General features: G+C 43.3%; 2 protein-coding genes across 2 annotated transcripts; both read right to left on the reverse strand.

Annotated features, from left to right (window-relative positions):
- Nucleotides 1-905: 905 nt before the first annotated feature.
- On the reverse strand, nucleotides 906-8169 carry LOC139562565 (neurofilament heavy polypeptide-like). Its single transcript, XM_071380338.1, has 3 exons — nucleotides 6989-8169; nucleotides 6599-6723; nucleotides 906-6115 (listed from the first exon to the last, which is right to left on the reverse strand). Exons 1-3 carry the CDS (start codon nucleotides 8015-8017, stop codon nucleotides 1639-1641), a joined length of 5631 nt encoding a protein of 1876 aa, XP_071236439.1. The 5' UTR covers nucleotides 8018-8169; the 3' UTR covers nucleotides 906-1638.
- A 4700-nt stretch (nucleotides 8170-12869) lies between these two features.
- Nucleotides 12870-17248, reverse strand: LOC139562567 (catechol O-methyltransferase domain-containing protein 1-like). Its single transcript, XM_071380340.1, has 6 exons — nucleotides 17109-17248; nucleotides 15344-15465; nucleotides 14088-14193; nucleotides 13806-13924; nucleotides 13227-13281; nucleotides 12870-13140 (listed from the first exon to the last, which is right to left on the reverse strand). The coding sequence occupies exons 1-6, from the start codon at nucleotides 17161-17163 to the stop codon at nucleotides 12944-12946; spliced, it is 654 nt and encodes a 217-aa protein (XP_071236441.1). The 5' UTR covers nucleotides 17164-17248; the 3' UTR covers nucleotides 12870-12943.
- Nucleotides 17249-17665: the final 417 nt, after the last annotated feature.

Consider the following 17665-nt stretch of genomic DNA (forward strand, 5'->3'; position numbering starts at 1 on the left):
ACCCTGCTAGGTAAAGTCCCCCCATATCTCAGCTCACTGGTCACCATAGCAGCACCCACCTGTAGCACGCGCTCCAGCAGGTATATCTCTCTGGTCACCCCCAAAGCCAATTCCTCCTTTGGCCGCCTCTCCTTCCAGTTCTCTGCTGCCAATGACTGGAACGAACTACAAAAATCTCTGAAACTGGAAACACTTATCTCCCTCACTAGCTTTAAGCACCAGCTGTCAGAGCAGCTCACAGATTCCTGCACCTGTACATAGCCCATCTATAATTTAGCCCAAACAACTACCACTTCCCCTACTGTATTGATTGATTTATTTATTTTGCTCCTTTGCACCCCATTATTTCTATTTCTACTTTGCACATTCTTCCACTGCAAATCTACCATTCCAGTGTTTTACTTGCTATATTGTATTTACTTCGCCACCATGGCCTTTTTTGCCTTTACCTCCCTTATCTCACCTCATTTGCTCACATTGTATATAGACTTATTTTTCTACTGTATTATTGACTGTATGTTTGTTTTACTCCATGTGTAACTCTGTGTTGTTGTATGTGTCGAACTGCTTTGCTTTATCTTGGCCAGGTCGCAATTGTAAATGAGAACGTGTTCTCAACTTGCCTACCTGGTTAAATAAAGGTGAAATAAAAAAATAAAATAAAAAAATGACTCAGTATGTTACGTTTATATTTTTGTTTATTATACAAGGCTTAACCGCAAGTCTCTGCCATGTTATGGGGAAATAGGATGCGGGCGAAGGGGAGATATATTTTAAATTCAACCTAGTGCTGTTGGAATTCACCTAGCTTCTACATAGGGGAGAAACTCTGAGAAATTCTATATGTGATGCCGTCTTATCAGGTGAAATACAGCACAGTATGTAAGAATAGCTGGAAACAGAAGTGCTCTTCAAATAGCATTTATTGCTCAGCGCATTCAGGCATGATCAAATCACATTATCAACCATTCTCATTATCATCCCTATGCACATTATCATCCATTGGTCAGAAGTAAATAGATAAAAAATCAAAATACAGCTTTTGATTTGTTACATTCAATATTACAGTACATTTCTCTTGCAGGAGTTCATTAATTGTGCCTCATAATCAGGGACGCAACTTTGGCTTCAGAAGTGGGGGGGACATTATTATTATTGTAAAAATATATATATATAAAGTCGGATAAACACTCCAAACAACCTACCCGACCACTCGGAGGCGTCCGCATGGTCCTAAAGCACATCGTTGCCTTGTTTTGTATCACATTCCAATGATAAAACTGGGGGGGACATAAATACAATTTCAGAATGTGGGAGGAGGACATGTCCCCCCCGTCCCCAGTGAAAGTTGCGGCCCTGGTCATAATTGACAGTCACGAATCATGATACTTTACATATTAAGCGTCAGTTAATATTTTAAGGGGGAGCAGTTCTCATATTGCTTTAAAGGCTTGCACTAACCATGCAGTTTTACAGAAAACCTCTACTGACCTCTAAATCTAGTCATTCTAAAAAGAGGTTAAGTCCCAAGTTTTAGGTTTAGCTTGCTTCTCTGCGATTGGCTCAGCAGCTTGTCCTGTTTGCAGTTTTGTCATCTTTGCTCTCTCCATCACCTCCTGTAAAGCAGTTCTCGTCTATTTAAAATGTATCTTGTTCTGTTATCTTCTCATCAACTGTCTGATCTTTCAAACCCACGGCTGATACATCCTGTTCTTTCACTGGTAATGTATTTGTAATAGATATCTCAACTTGTTCAGATTTTAACTCAGAGGCCTTGGTTTTCACGCTCTCTGTCTTTGGGGTTCCATCTTTGGGATCTGTAACCTTCTCAAGCTCTTTGTCCATACTTTTCTCTTGTTTCTCCTGAGTTGTGTTGCTTTCTGGCACCTCCCTGTGGGAGTCCTTGCTCTCTGCAACTGCAGGCATCTGTTTCTCTGGTGGTGTGATTTTCTTAGCTTTGTCACCACTGCCTGTCGTTTCACTCTCTTCCGTAGGGGTGGTCGTTGATTCTGGGGTGAGGGTTGAGTCTGGTTTAGGGGTGGTCGTTGATTCTGGGGTGAGGGTTGAGTCTGGTTTAGGGGTGGTCGTTGATTCTGGGGTGAGGGTTGAGTATGGTTTAGGGGTGGTCGTTGATTCTGGGGTGAGGGTTGAGTATGGTTTAGTGGTGGTCGTTGATTCTGGGGTGAGGGTTGAGTATGGTTTAGTGGTGGTCGTTGATTCTGGGGTGAGGGTTGAGTCTGGTTTAGGGGTGGTCGTTGATTCTGGGGTGAGGGTTGAGTATGGTTTAGTGGTGGTCGTTGATTCTGGGGTGAGGGTTGAGTCTGGTTTAGGGGATATTTCCTCTTTAGGGGTTACGGTTGGCTCCTGTTGTGGAGATATTTCCTCTTTAGGGGTGAAAGATTGGTCCGGTATTGGGGATGTCTCCTCTTTAGGGGTGACAGTGGGGTACGGTTTAAGGGATGTCTCCTCTTTAGGGGTTACGGTTGGCTCCTGTTGTGGGGATATTTCCTCTTTACTGGTGACTGCTGGTTCTGGTTTAGGGGATGTTTCTACTTTAGGGGTGACTGCTAGTTCTGGTTTTGGGGAAGTTTCTACTTTAGGGGTGACTGCTGGTACTGGTTTTGGGGAAGTCTCCTCTTTAGGGGTGACAGTTTGGTCCGGTTTTAGGGTTGTTTCTTTTTTAGGGGTGACGGTTGGCTCCTGTTGTGGGGATGTCTCCTCTTTAGGGGCAACAGTGGGGTACGGTTTAGGGGATGTTTCTTCTTTAGGGGTGACAGTGGGGTCCGGTTTAGGGGATGTCTCCTCTTTAGGGGTGACGGTTGGCTCCTGTTGTGGGGATGTCTCCTCTTTAGCGGTGACAGTTTGATCTGGTTTTGTGGTTGTTTCTTCTTTAGGGGTGACTGCTGGTCCCTGTTTAGGGGATGTCTCCTCTTTAGGGGTGACAGTGGGGATCGATTTAGGGGATGTCTCCTCTTTAGGGGTTACGGTTGGCTCCTGTTGTGGAGATATTTCTTCTTTAGGGGTGACAGATTGGTCCGGTATTGGGGATGTCTCCTCTTTAGGGGTGACAGTTGGCTCTGGATGCGGGATTGTTTCTTCTTTGGGGGTCACAGTGGAGTCCGGTTTAGGGGATGTTTCTTCTTTCGGGGTCACAGTGGGGTACGGTTTAGGGGATGTTTCTTCTTTCGGGGTCACAGTGGGGTACGGTTTAGGGGATGTCTCTTCTTTAGGGGTTACAGTGGAGTCTGGTTTAGGGGATGTCTCTTCTTTAGGGGTTACAGTGGAGTCTGGTTTAGGGGATGTTTCTTCTTTAGGGGTCACAGTGGGGTCTGGTTTAGGGGATGTCTCTTCTTTAGGGGTTACAGTGGAGTCTGGTTTAGGGGATGTCTCTTCTTTAGGGGTTACGGTGGAGTCTGGTTTAGGGGATGTCTCCTCTTTAGGGGTTACAGTGGGGTCTGGTTTAGGGGATGTCTCTTCTTTAGGGGTTACAGTGGAGTCTGGTTTAGGGGATGTCTCTTCTTTAGGGGTTACGGTGGAGTCTGGTTTAGGGGATGTCTCCTCTTTAGGGGTTACAGTGGGGTCTGGTTTAGGGGATGTCTCTTCTTTAGGGGTTACAGTGGAGTCTGGTTTAGGGGATGTCTCTTCTTTAGGGGTTACAGTGGAGTCTGGTTTAGGGGATGTCTCTTCTTTAGGGGTTACAGTGGAGTCTGGTTTAGGGGATGTCTCTTCTTTAGGGGTTATAGTGGAGTCTGGTTTAGGGGATGTCTCTTCTTTAGGGGTTACGGTGGAGTCTGGTTTAGGGGATGTCTCCTCTTTAGGGGTTACAGTGGGGTCTGGTCTAGGGGATGTCTCTTCTTTAGGGGTTACAGTGGGGTCTGGTTTAGGGGATGTCTCTTCTTTAGGGGTTACAGTGGAGTCTGGTTTAGGGGATGTCTCTTCTTTAGGGGTTACGGTGGAGTCTGGTTTAGGGGATGTCTCCTCTTTAGGGGTTACAGTGGGGTCTGGTTTAGGGGATGTCTCTTCTTTAGGGGTTACAGTGGGGTCTGGTTTAGGGGATGTCTCTTCTTTAGGGGTCACAGTGGGGTACGGTTTAGGGGATGTCTCTTCTTTAGGGGTCACAGTGGGGTCTGGTTTAGGGGATGTCTCTTCTTTAGGGGTTACAGTGGAGTCTGGTTTAGGGGATGTTTCTTCTTTAGGGGTTACAGTGGGGAAGGATTTAGGGGATGTCTCTTCTTTAGGGGTTACAGTGGAGTCTGGTTTAGGGGATGTTTCTTCTTTAGGGGTCACAGTGGGGTCTGGTTTAGGGGATGTTTCTTCTTTAGGGGTCACAGTGGAGTATGGTTTAGGGGATGTTTCTTCTTTAGGGGTTACAGTGGGGTACGGTTTAGGGGATGTTTCTTCTTTAGGGGTCACAGTGGGGTACGGTTTAGGGGATGTCTCTTCTTTAGGGGTCACAGTGGGGTACGGTTTAGGGGATGTTTCTTCTTTAGGGGTGACAGTGGGGTCTGGTTTAGGGGATGTTTCTTCTTTAGGGGTCACAGTGGAGTATGGTTTAGGGGATGTTTCTTCTTTAGGGGTCACAGTGGGGTCCAGTTTAGGGGATGTCTCTTCTTTAGGGGTCACAGTGGGGTCCGGTTTAGGGGTTGTTTCTTCTTTGGGGGTCACAGTGGGGTCTGGTTTAGGGGATGTCTTAGATTCTTTCCCTTTTTCCTCACCCATTGAGACATCTTTTGTGACCTTTTCACTGCCATTATGTTCATTCTGCACAACACTTTTTACAATATCACCCTTGCTGCTCACTTCTGGCTCTGTCGGACCCACCTCCTTTTTAAGAGTCTTTTGCACAGGCTCTTCCTTACACTCACTTGTTGTGCTGATAATTCTGTCTGGCATTTTACCTCCTACTGTTTTCTCATCTTGTGTAATTTCTACACTAGAATCATCTGGTGACTTCACCTGCTCCACTGTCTCCTTGGTTGAACTGCTCTTCAGCTCTGCAGTGATATCAGGGGATTCCATGTCCTTCTCTGTGGGCTCAGGGAGATCCTCTTCTTGTGTTGTCACAGCACTCTCTGCCTCTTGAGGTTGGTCTGACTCTCTGTGCTCCTTCTGATCAGGTTTCTGCTCCAGTGTTGGGGCACTCTGCTCTGTCAGATATAAATGTTTTCTCTCTTTGATGGGACTTTTTTTTGGGCTGTCTTGATGTTGCTCTGTTGGGGCACTCTCCTCTTTCAGATCTACCTCTTTTTTCTCTTTTAAAGGGCTTTCTTTTTTTCTCTCCTCTGACACCTTTTTGGGTTCTTTGGAGATGTCCTCTGTGGGGACCTGTGGTTCACCCTTTATTGAACTTCCTGTTTTGCTATCCTCTGACTCTGAAGTTTTGGGTTCTGTTGAGATGTCACCATTCATGGGAATCTCTGGTTGGGATTCGCCATGTTTTGGGGTGTCATCTTTTTCTAATGTCTCCTTTATCTCGCTGTCTAGCTTCTCTGTTGTGTCCAGTTTTTCCTTCTCTCCCTCACTGGTGGCCTCAGCTGAGTTGACTTCACTTTGTGTATTTTCTTCTCTGTCAATGTCCTCTGTCTTTTTGATTGCATCTGGCTCACCCCCCTTTTCCTCCTCTCTTTCATCCTCTCCCTCCTCTCCATTTTCTCCCTCGCTAGGGCTAACTCCATCTCCATTTACCTCGACCTCTGCTGATGTTACCATCTGCTGTCTCTTAGACTCTTCCTCCTGTTCACCCTCTTCCTCTGGGGCGTCCACTTCAACATCCACTTTACCTCTATCTTTCTCTTTCTGCTCATCCACCTCTTCCCCACTCCTCCTCTCAGCTTTGTCACTCTCTTCTCCCTGCTTCTGTCTCAACTCGTCTCCCTCTCCCCCGACCGTCTCCTCGGAGCCTGTCTCCTCGATCTCGGACATCTCCATGTCTCTGGTGGTCTCAGTGATGATCTCCTCAACAAACTTGTACTGGGGCTCAGACCTGCGTGTGGGCCCTCCCTGCCGGGCCAGGCAAGGCAGGGTGTAGACGGGGGACTGGCGGTAGATGCAGGGCATGGAGATGTGGGTGTCAGAGATGGTGTACAGACGGGACTCCTCACCCTCCAGGAGTTTCCTATAGGGAGGCAGAGAGACGTGTTGTTACCGTCATGACTATAATATGGATATGTCCCAATGTGTTAGCCTCGTAAATGCCAGACTGATCACCGCTGCACACATCCATGTCAGCTCGTGAGAACAGTGTGTGTGGATATGTCTGAATATCCATATCATGATTAAAGTGTCATTCTGTGTTGTGATGTGGTCTATGTTCATTTGATGTTAAATATGAAATCAAACTATTTCAATAAAATGTCTACTGTTTCATTTGTTTACCATTGACTGTGTTTTGTAGTAATCTCTCACCATCGCTATGACACTTTTGCACAGTTTTGCTCTAACACAGCACTAAGTTGAATCAGATGTGTTAGCGCTGGGCTAGAATAAAATGTCCACACCCTGGTTATCCTCAGAAATAGATCCAAGAACACACTATAAACTATATGGTATTTTCCTCAGTCAATGATTTTATATATGGGAGAGAGTTGATGTCTCTTACCTGTAAGAGAGAATCTCCACATCCAAAGCCATTTTGACATTCAGCAGGTCCTGGTACTCTCTCAGGTAGCCAGACATGTCTAGTTTAGCATTGGTCAGCTCATTCTCCAGCTGCCTGATAGTGTCCTGGACAGAAAAGCACACAAGAGTCAATAATAGGGTCAACCAACCACTTTGGTTGGTATGACAACAAGGAGACATTTAGGGGGGGAAATAGTGTTCTACTCCTATAGGCCTATATGAGGAAATGATGTTCCAATCATGAAATAGTTCACATGGGGCCTATATTTGTGGCCTACACCTACAGCATAGCCTTGAATACAAATATGAATCATAAAAATGTGTATGTTTACTTACAATTGTTAGAGGTACAAAATAAACCACAGTCTACCTGGTAATGAATCATTTCCGCATAGTGACGCTCCTCCAGCTCTTGTAGTTGTTTTTCCAGGGCCTCTCTCATTCCTTTCCCACAGTCCAGTTCAATTGTTTTCCCCTGCAGGCGCCTTCTATTCTCCTGGATCTCCTGCTGGGTCGCCTTCAGCGCCTCTCTGTTGCTCTCTGCCGCTTTGGTTAACTTTGCGAACTGGACACGGAAGCCCTCCTCGGCCTGCTGAAAGTCGGAGGTGGCGTGACCTTCTAACTGCACACGGATGTCCCGGAGAGCCGCAGTGATGTCAGGTTTGCCAAAGTCGTGCGCCTTGACCGTTTCTTGAGCCTCTTGGATCTGGGACACCATTTCTGATACCTCGTCCTCATGGATCTTCTTCAGGAAGTGGATCTCGTCCACCAGAGACTGCGCTTTCTCGTCCAACTGAAGTTTGGCGAGGTATGCATCGTTGGCGTCCTTTTTCAGCACAAGGATGCCGTTCTCTGCATCAGAGCGGTCACGTGCCTCCTGCTCGTACTTGTCTCTCAAGGTGAGGAAATCTTCCTCCAGGTTCTGATGCTCTATCTCGATCTGACGCTTCTGAAGGGTGATGTCATGAACTAGGTTCCTCAGGTCCATAAGCTCCGGCTCGTGCTCCTGGGCCAGAGACGCAGGGGACTGTGCCTTTAGTTTGATTTCCTCAATTTCCCTCTCAAACAATTCATTTTGATGCTCCAAATGACGCACCTTCTCTATGAATCCGGCAAAACGGTCGTTCAGCCCATGGAGCAGTTCTTTCTCATTCATTTTCGTCAACACCCCGGTAAATGGGTCTGATAAATCGAAAAGGCTCTCCGATGATCTCGGAACGGATCCGAATTCGCTCTTCAGCGTCGTCGCATAGCCTCTGTTCATATATACAATAGTCGACTCAAAGCCAACGGTCCTGGACGCAGAGGGGGATCCGGTCAGTTTGGGTTGATAGCAGGAATACCCAGCTTGAGGTCCCCTATGCGGAGAACCTGAACGATAGTCCATTCTGTGGCTCATATTGCCTCAGTAAACTCAGCCGTGTTGGTGTGCAGGATAAGCAGCGCGGCTCCTACCTTTTATACCCCCTCTGTCTGCTCGCGCTGCAGAATGGAACTGTCCATAGTGCTGAAAATGTATAGAATCAGCTGTAGGCTTGACTGTCTGCCAACGCGCGCGTCCTCACCTGTGTTCTCTCTCTCTCCATCTCTTTCTCTCCCTCATCTTTTTGTCGTAGACAGCATTGACGCATAGGAGATCATTTCACTTTGAAACACCAGCAGTCTACAATGACACCTCAAAATTACAAGTCATATGTCTTTAATACATTGTCAGGTGGTCAAACTATTGTTTTATCCAAGGGGCTATATCTTTCCTTGTTTGGATGATTTTTTATATTATAGAAAGGGGCCGCAGATTCTGGTTTGGCTGAATGTGCTTGCCTTGTAATATAACTGTATATTACTGTATATAAGAGACTGTAATGCAAGTGTAAAATAGTCATGTAAGAATGACCCTAAGCCTAGACATAACTGCTCCCATTTCTCAGTCAAGTAGCACTTTTAAAGTGCATTTCAAACACTTTTCAACCTCATATTCATCATCTCCAGCACCAAACCGGTGAAAATTAGGTTGAAAATGGATGGAATTGCTCTTTAATCTTGCACCTTTTTACAAATGTCTACATGAGGAAAATGCATGGGTCTGCTTGGCTTGGCGGAGACAGGCTGGCTGAAAAGGGTTGGCCTGGATGTGTTCCAGTGATACAGCTTTCATTTACACCTCACAGTATATGGTAGGTTGCTCATAGAAATCAATGATGTATTTCAGTGAATAATGTGAATATGATATCAGAATATGACATGTACTCTCTTAATCAGACATGAAAACCTCTATAGAGAGAGATTAGTAAATAGAAAATGTGACTAAACAATGTCTCAGCAAACATATTTTTTATTGTAAAATAGTGTATCATCACTAAAACAAGCTCTACATTAACTCCAAACATGATAGATGTTTGTTAGAAAAGAATACACAGTGATTCACATATTTTAACTTCTTATGGCTGCAGGGGCAGTATTGAGTAGCTTGGATGAAAGGTGCACAGAGGTGCCCATAGTAAACTGCCTGCTCCTCAGTCCCAGTTGCTAATATATGCATATTATTATTATCATTATTGGATAGAAAACGCTCTGACGTTTCTAAAACTGTTTGAATGATGTCTGTGAGTATAACAGAACTCATATGGCAGGCAAAAACCTGAGAGAAAATCCAAACAGGAGGTGGGATTTCTGAGATTGGTCGATTTTCAACCAAGACCCTATTGAATACACAGTGGGATATGGATGAGTTTGCACTTCCTACGGCTTCCACTAGATGTCAACAGTCTGCAGAACCTTGTCTGATGCCTCTACTGTGAAGTGGGGCCGAAGGAGACAGAAATGAGTCAGGTCTATCATGACCTGACCATGCTCTGACCATGCACGTTCACATGAGAGGGAGCTCTGTTCCATCGCACATCTGAAGTCAATGTAATTCTCCGGTTGGAACGTTACTGAAGATTTATGTTAAAAACATTCTAAAGATTGATTCAATACATCGTTTGACATGTTTCTACTGACTGTTACGGAACTTTTTGACATTTCGTCTACTTTTAGTGAACGTGCTTCCTGACTTTGGATTTGTTTACCAAACACGCTAACAAAAATAGCTATTTGGACATAGATGATGGACATTACCGAACAAAGCGAACATTTCTTGTGGAAGTGGGAGTCCTGGGAGTGCATTCTGACGAAGATCAGCAAAGGTAAGTGAAGATTTATAATGCTTTTTATGAGTTTTGTGGACTGCACAATTTGGTGGGTATGGCTTCCTTTTGTGGCTGAACGCTGTTCTCAGATTATTGAATATTGTGCTTTTGCCATAAAGCTTTTCGAAATCTGACACAGCGGTTGCATTAAGAGCAAGTGTATCTTTAATTTTATGTAAAACATGTATCTTTCATCAAAGTTTATGATGAGTATTTATGTTATTTGACGTGGCTCTCTGCAATTTCTCCGGATATTTTGGAGGCATTTCTGAACATGGCGCCAATGTAAACTGAGGTTTTTGGATATAAATATGAACTTTATCGAACAAAACATATATATATTGTGTAACATGAAGTCCTATGAGTGTCATCTGATGAAGATCATCAAAGGTTAGTGATTAATTTTATCTCTATTTCTGCTTTTTGTGACTCCTGTCTTTGGCTGGAAAAATTACTGTGTTTTTCTGTGATTTTGCGGTAACCTAACATTATCGCTTGTGTTGCTTTCGCTGTAAAGCCTATTTGAAATCGGACACTTGGTGGGATTAACAACAAAATTACCTTTAAAATGGTATAAGATACATGTATGTTTGAAGAATTTTAATTATGAGATTTCTGTTGTTTGAATTTGGCGCCCTGCACTTTCACTGGCTGTTGTCATATCATCCCGTTAACGGGATTGCATTAACACATTTCATAGGCAACGTTTTTATAATTTTGAGGTATTGTAATATGTAACCCCTAACTGCCCTCACCCCACCCCCTATGCAAAAAAAGTGTTGAGAAAGTGCTTTTAGATCAGGTGAAAGTTACTCAGTAGATACACTGACTGTACAAAACATTTGGAACACCTTCCTAATATTGCGTTGCACTCAATTCATCAGGGCATGGACTCTACAAGGTATTGAAAGCATTCCACAGGGATGCTGGCACATGTTGATTCCAATGCTTCCCACAGTTGTGTCACTGTCAAGTTGTCTGAATCTCCTTTGGGTGGTGGACCATTCTCGATACGTCCGAGAAACTGTTGAGCGTGAAAAACCCAACAGCGTTGCAGTTCTTGACAAACTTAAACCGGTGCTCCTTGTACCTACTACCATACCCCGTTGAAAGGCACTTAAATATTAAGTCTTGCCCATTCACCCTCTGAATGGCACACACACAATCCATGTCTCAATTGTCTCAAGGCTTAAAAATCCTTCTTTAACCTGTCTGCTCCTCTTCATCTACACTGTTTGAAGTGTACTTAACAAGTGACATCAATAAGGGATCATAGCTTTCACCTGGATTCACCTGGTCAATCTATGTCATGGAAAGAAGAGGTTTTCCTAATGTTTTGTAAACTCATTGTATATAGACTGAATTAAAATATAAATCCAGAAATTATGTACAGAGCCTTGCGACATGGGGCCATGCATTATCATGGCCCCATGTCGCAAGGCTCTGTACATAATTTCTGGATTTATATTTTAATTCAGTGGTCATGGGTGCACCTCAGCCACGCTCAAGGTCATAAACGATATCATAACCGCCATCGATAAGAGACATTACTGTGCAGCCGTATTCATCGACCTGGCCCAAGGCTTTCGACTCTGTCAATCACCACATCCTTATTGGCAGACTCAACAGCCTTGGTATCTCAAATGATTGCCTCGCCTGGTTCACCAACTACCTATCTGATAGAGTTCAGTGTGTCAAATCGGAGGGCCTGTTGTCCGGACCTCTTGCAGTCTCTATGGGGGTGCCATAGGATTCAATTCTCGGGCCGACTCTCTTCACTGTATACATCAATGATGTCGCTCTCGTTGCTGGCGATTCTCTGATCCACCTCTACGCAGGCGACACCATTCTGTATACTTTTGGCCCTTCTTTGGACACTGTGTTAACTAACCTCCAGACGAGCCTCAATGCCATACAACTCTCCTTCCGTGGCCTCCAACTGCTCTTAAATGCAAGTAAAACTAAGTGCATGCTCTTCAACCGATCACTGCCCGCACCTGCCCGCCCGTCCAGCATCACTACTCTGGACAGTTCTGACTTAGAATATGTGGACAACTACAAATACCTAGGTGTCTGGCTAGACTGTAAACTCTCCTTCCAGACTCACATTAAGCATCTCCAATCCAAAGTTAAATCTAGAATCGGCTTCCTATTTCGCAACAAAGCCTCCTTCACTCATCAAACATACCCTCGTAAAACGGACTATCCTACCGATCCTTGACTTCGGCTATTTCATTTACAAAATAGCCCCCAACACTCTACTCAGCAAACTGGATGTAGTCTATCACAGTGCCATCCGTTTTATCACCAAAGCCCCATATACTACCCACCACTGCGACCTGTATACTCTCGTTGGCTGGCCCTCACTACATATCCGTCGCCAAACCCACTGGCTCCAGGTCATCTATAAGTATTTGCTAGGTAAAGCCTTATCTCAGCTCACTGGTCACCATAGCAGCACCCACCTGTAGCACGGACTCCAGCAGGTCACCCCCAAAGCCAATTCCTCCTTTGGCCGCCTCTCCTTCCAGTTCTCTGCTGTCAATGACTGGAACGAACTGCAAAAATCTCTGAAGCTGGAGACTCTTACCTCCCTCACTAGCTTTAAGCACCAGCTGTCAGAGCAGCTCACAGATCACTGCACCTGTACATAGCTCATCTGTAATTAGCCCATCCAATCTACCTCATCCCCATACTGTATTTATTTATTTATCTTGCTCCTTTGCACCCCAGTATCTCTACTTGCACATTCATCTTCTGTACATCCTACCATTCCAGTGTTTAATTGCTATATTGTAATTACTTCGCCACAATGGCCTATTTATTGCCTTACCTCTCTTATCCTACCTCATTTGCACATGCTGTATATCGATTTTTCTACTGTATTTTTGATTGTATGTTTGTTTATTCCATGTGTAACTCTGTGTTGTTCCATGTGTCGAACTTCTTTGCTTAATCTTGGCCAGGTCGCAGTTGCAAATGAGAACCTGTTCTCAACTAGCCTACCTGGTTAAATAAAGGTGAAATAAAAAATTTATAAATAAATCTTTCTCTGTGTTTTATATGTAGGCCTATCTTTTCATGTATCTTTACCTTAGTTAGCTAATTAGATCAAATCAATTGCATGCTGGCATTATTCAGATCATTATCAAAATCACAACTCGCTTGTAGGAATAAAAGTTTGGGCATAGGCTACTCACGTTATCGATGGCAATGATGCCCCCTTGTCTCACAAGCTCAAGAGACTTCTCGTAATATCTGTCATAGTTCCGTTTGTCCGCATCGATGAACACAAAGTCATAGGTGCCAGCTTCCCCAGCAGTTATCAACTCATCTAGGATAAACAAAAGATCACGTTGAAAAGGATTCACCCGTTTCACAACGGAATCGTGTTTGGGTTCTTTAAAATCAGTCACCTACCCAGTGTTTTTATACACATTTGAAGACGGACATTAATTTTATCCTCGACTCCGGCCTAGAAAAGAGAAAGGATGACAAGGGTAGTTAGTTACATGTCTTTCATTGTCTAGGCATCTGTACTGTTAAGTCCATTTAGATGTTTCAATGTGCTTTAAATTGCATTTAGACTTGATTTCGAGTTTAGATGGTTTGAAGCAGACGATACCAACCATTTTCTGTCACAATGGTTGACCTGTGTTGTGTACAGTAGTATTTCTACTGTTTGGAGGGGGGCATTACGTTCATTGTAGGGATTCTCTGCTGCTTGGCTTTGCACCTTTTCGTAGACACTTTCTTCTGAGCAGACGGCCTCACTACTCCACCCACAGCACTTTGTGAAGTCTGACTGACAGATGTTAGATACTGAATATGCTGTATTGAAGCTTTTGGAGAGACAATCAATGTTTCTGAATTCCAACGGGTTGAATGGGTTTAGATGTTGTTTTGGGGTTGAATACTGGACAAACAGATCTAATTCCTGTCTAGAGGAATATTGGAGCAAGTAAACTAGCTGAATGACTAGCGGAATGTTGATCTGACCTCTTTAAAGAAAGGTTTAGCAATGTTCACGTATTCGTCGTCTATTTCACATGCTACCACTTGACCACTCTCTGGTACAACCAACGCCATGTTCAGGGTGTTGTACCCCGTGTACATCCCTGGAGAGAGGAAAATATTAACATTAGTCTCTTCTGATATTAGAATGAGGGCAGTTCATTCAGAATTAGTGAATGTTGAAAAGATTGGCACAATGAAAGATGTTCCAAATAATAGAGTAACATTAAATGTTTTCAGGATGAAGCTTGTTTTATCATTACATACCAATTTCAATGGTTTTGCTGGCATTGATCAGTTTGGCCAGATTTGCCATCAGTTGTGCTTGTTCACTAGCAACCAGCATGATGCTCCATGGGTCCTCAAGGGTTTTCTGCAACATGAAGGAAGGATAATTTTTATTTGATTTAACTAGGTAAACCAGTTAATAACAAATTCAATGATGGCCTATCAAAAGGCAAAAGGCCTCCTGCGGGGACGGAGACTGGGATTAATGTTTTATTTTGTTTATTTTTTTTTAAATATAGGACAAAACACACATCACGACAAGAGAGACAACACAACAGTGCATAAAGAGAGACTTAAGACAACAACATAGGAAGGCAGAAACACATGACAACACAGCATGGTAGCAACACATCATGACAACAACATGGTAGCAACACAAAACATGGTACAAACATTATTTGGCACAGACAACAGCACAAAAGGCAAGAAGGTAAAGACAACAATACATCACACAAAGCAGCCACAACTGTCAGTAAGAGTGTCCATGATTGAGTCTTGAATGAAGAGATTGACATAAAACTGTCTAGTTTGAGTGTTTGTTGCAGCTCGTTCCAGTCGCTAGCTGCAGCGAACTGAAAGACGAGCGACCCAGGCATGTGTGTGCTTTGGGGACCTTTAACAGACTGTGACTGGCAGAATGGGTGTTGTATGTGGTGGATGAGGGCTGCAGTAGATATCTCAGATAGGGGGGAGTGAAGCCTAAGAGGGTTTTATAAATAAGCATCAACCAGTGGGTCTTGTGACGGGTATACAGAGATGACCAGTTTACATAGAAGTATAGAGTGCAGTGATATGTCCTATAAGGAGCATTGGTGGCACATCTGATGGCCGAATGGTAAAGAACCTCTAGCGAGAGCACCCTTACCTGCCCATCTATAAATTACATCTCCATAATCTAGCCTGGGTAGGATGGTCATCTGAATCAGGGTTAGTTTGGCAGCTGGGGTGAAAGAGGAGCGATTACGATAGAGGAAACAAAGTCTAGATTTAACTTTAGCCTGCAGCTTTGATTTGTGCTGAGAGAAGGACAGTGTACCGTCTTGCCATACATGACCTTTGTTGTGGAGGTGTTCAGAACAAGGTTACGGGTTGAGAAAGCTTGTTGGACACTAAGAAAGCTTTGTTACAGAGCGGTTAACACAAAATTTGATTTCAAACATCGACAAAAAAAGACTCAAACATGACTTTTTTTATGACATAATCCTAACCCTGGCTCTAACCCAGTCCAGCCTTACCAGTCTGAGTTTGGTCATGACAGGATGTTCTCTCAGTGAGTTGTTCACGACATACTGCAGCACTGGGTCGTTCTTCCCTCCACTGTGGCTCTTACCTGGCAGGGCAGATCCAATTCCTGTGCCTGACCAAAAAAACATCAGTTACAAATTTAGTTTTGCATGGTAACCCATCTAAACGTCATTTTGATTGTCAGCCCCAAAGCCGTGTTCGCAACCATGGCAAATATTAATTACAGCGTGTTCAGGATTTAGCAAGTTAACCTTTGTAACGAATTCTTTACTGTCAACATCAGGATAAGAAATTGCAGTGCTTAAAGATGTTAAAAAAATTTCTAAAGGAAATAGTGAACTTGATCAAATGTCTTTGAAGGTGATGACAGAATGTTAAACCTTTGCAGTGACATTTGCTGTAGGCCGTGGCTATCTGACAAACAACATTTTTATGAAAGACAACAACAAAGGCAAATAGCTGTGGACCTGTAAACAGACCGTTTGAATTCAATAGGACCTAATGTTTTGCATTTACTTTTTCTCCAACCTACGCTGCTGCACTGCGTAAATTCTAGAACATTGTCTACTCACAGTGATGGCCATAACTTACACACTTCAATGCAAAATGTCATATGTCTGTTCACCTGTTAAATTCTACTGTATGTTATAAACCAGATTCCTTTCTGTGCATAGAGCAAAATACTTGAATTAATAGCGTATCTAATAGGCCCAGTTAAATGAGACATACGCATGGTAATTGTTTGTAGTCTGTGGCTACTTCGGGAATATGAACCCATCATGGCCAAAAAAGTTTAAGAATTTATTCTGCAATGGTTCTGAAAATATGTATTATGTGTATAAACGCAATATTGTCTACTAGAGAAATGTGAAATTACAGTATTCAGACGAAAACTAAAGAAGTAACCTACCACCGTCTGTGCCACCATTAATAAACTGTGCTCTGGATCTGAGATCTGGATCGGATGATTTAGAGTCAAATAACTTGTCTATTTACTACTATGAAGTGGGTGCAATTAAAGGAGATATGGGACAAATAGTATACAGTACTTGTTCTAGGACTATGTGCTAGCAACCTGGTGAGTATGAAACCATCACAGAAAAGGTCAGGAATTTATTATGCAATGATCATGGAAATTAAATAAATAATAGCCTAGAAAATAGATGCTTATTTCTAATTATTTTAAAATGCAAAGATAAATAGATTTTCTCTCTTCTCACTAACAGCAAATGATTGCATCTTATTAACCTGTTTATTGTTATGAACAAGCGTGTCCAGTATATCCCCCACATGCACAACATACTAATCTACTTGCCTGCTTGCAATGCAAAACTTCAACCACTAGAAAGTGCATACACAGTCTAAAGTTTGCTGGAAGGTGAGCACATTTTCAAGTCAAGTTCAGTTTTTATAAATTCTAACTTTTGTGTGAAAACTGGTGCACGCACATTTTGGGGTATATTTTGTATGTATGTAAATGTTTATAAATGAGGCCCCCGAGCCTAAGTCTCCCCCCTCGTCAGCAGGTAATGTAGCCTAGTGGTTAGAGCCAAAAGGTTGCTGGATCGAATCCCCGAGCTGACAAGGTAAAAATCTGTCATTCTGCCCCTGAACAAGGCAGTTAACCCACTGTTCCCCGGTAGGCTGTCATTGTAAATACGAAATCGTTCTTAACTGACTTGCCTAGTTAAATAAAGGTTAAATAAAAACAATTTTCTCCTCTCTAATGGAAAAATTGCACAGCGAGATATTTACCTGTTAGTGCAAGAACAAGCTGAATGCAGAAGTACATCTTGATATCTGGAGCCATTTTGGAAGTGTGTCTATTCAGCTATATAGAGTGAACACCAAAGAGACTGTATTGAGGGAATGTGGGTCTACTATTTATACAGAGTGGATGGGAAAGTCCACTGGTCTCCATGTGTGTTTGTTTTGAACTATCTTTTTGGGTGAGGGACAAGATATCGACCACTCTGTATGTAAACCCTTTCCTCACAATGTGTTTTCCAGACACCACCCCATGATCCCCATGATGTAAGAGTGGAGTTTCCAAGGTGTCAGCCAAAGGGAACCACTGTTTGAAGCTCACTGTATGCAGTACAGAGGGTCAAATAATACATACAAATACTAGATGTGTAACGCAGACACTGGGAGTTTGGAAGCAAGTACAGGGAGTGAATTTAATAATAAGTTGATACAATACAAAACAAGAGTTTAGCATCTGGACATGAGAAAGATAACTAATACTGCCTGGGGAAACAGCCAAAGGGAATGACAGATATAGGGGAGGTAATCAGAAGTGATGGAGTCAA

The sequence above is a fragment of the Salvelinus alpinus genome, chromosome 32 (genome assembly GCF_045679555.1).
Source record: "Salvelinus alpinus chromosome 32, SLU_Salpinus.1, whole genome shotgun sequence".
In the NCBI taxonomy this organism is placed as follows: Eukaryota; Metazoa; Chordata; class Actinopteri; order Salmoniformes; family Salmonidae; genus Salvelinus; species Salvelinus alpinus.

Coding starts and splice junctions, on each gene's coding strand:
- LOC139562565 (XM_071380338.1), bottom strand. CDS start 8,017: ATGAGCCACAGAATGGACTATCGTTCAGGTTCTCCGCATAGGGGACCT. Junction 6,724..6,988: donor CGGAAATGATTCATTACCAG/GTAGACTGTGGT, acceptor TTTTCTGTCCAG/GACACTATCAGGCAGCTGGA. Junction 6,116..6,598: donor GTGGAGATTCTCTCTTACAG/GTAAGAGACATC, acceptor GCCTCCCTATAG/GAAACTCCTGGAGGGTGAGG.
- LOC139562567 (XM_071380340.1), bottom strand. CDS start 17,163: ATGGCTCCAGATATCAAGATGTACTTCTGCATTCAGCTTGTTCTTGCA. Junction 15,466..17,108: donor GCTTGTTCTTGCACTAACAG/GTAAATATCTCG, acceptor TTTTTTGGTCAG/GCACAGGAATTGGATCTGCC. Junction 13,925..14,087: donor CAGCAAAACCATTGAAATTG/GTATGTAATGAT, acceptor TCCTCTCTCCAG/GGATGTACACGGGGTACAAC.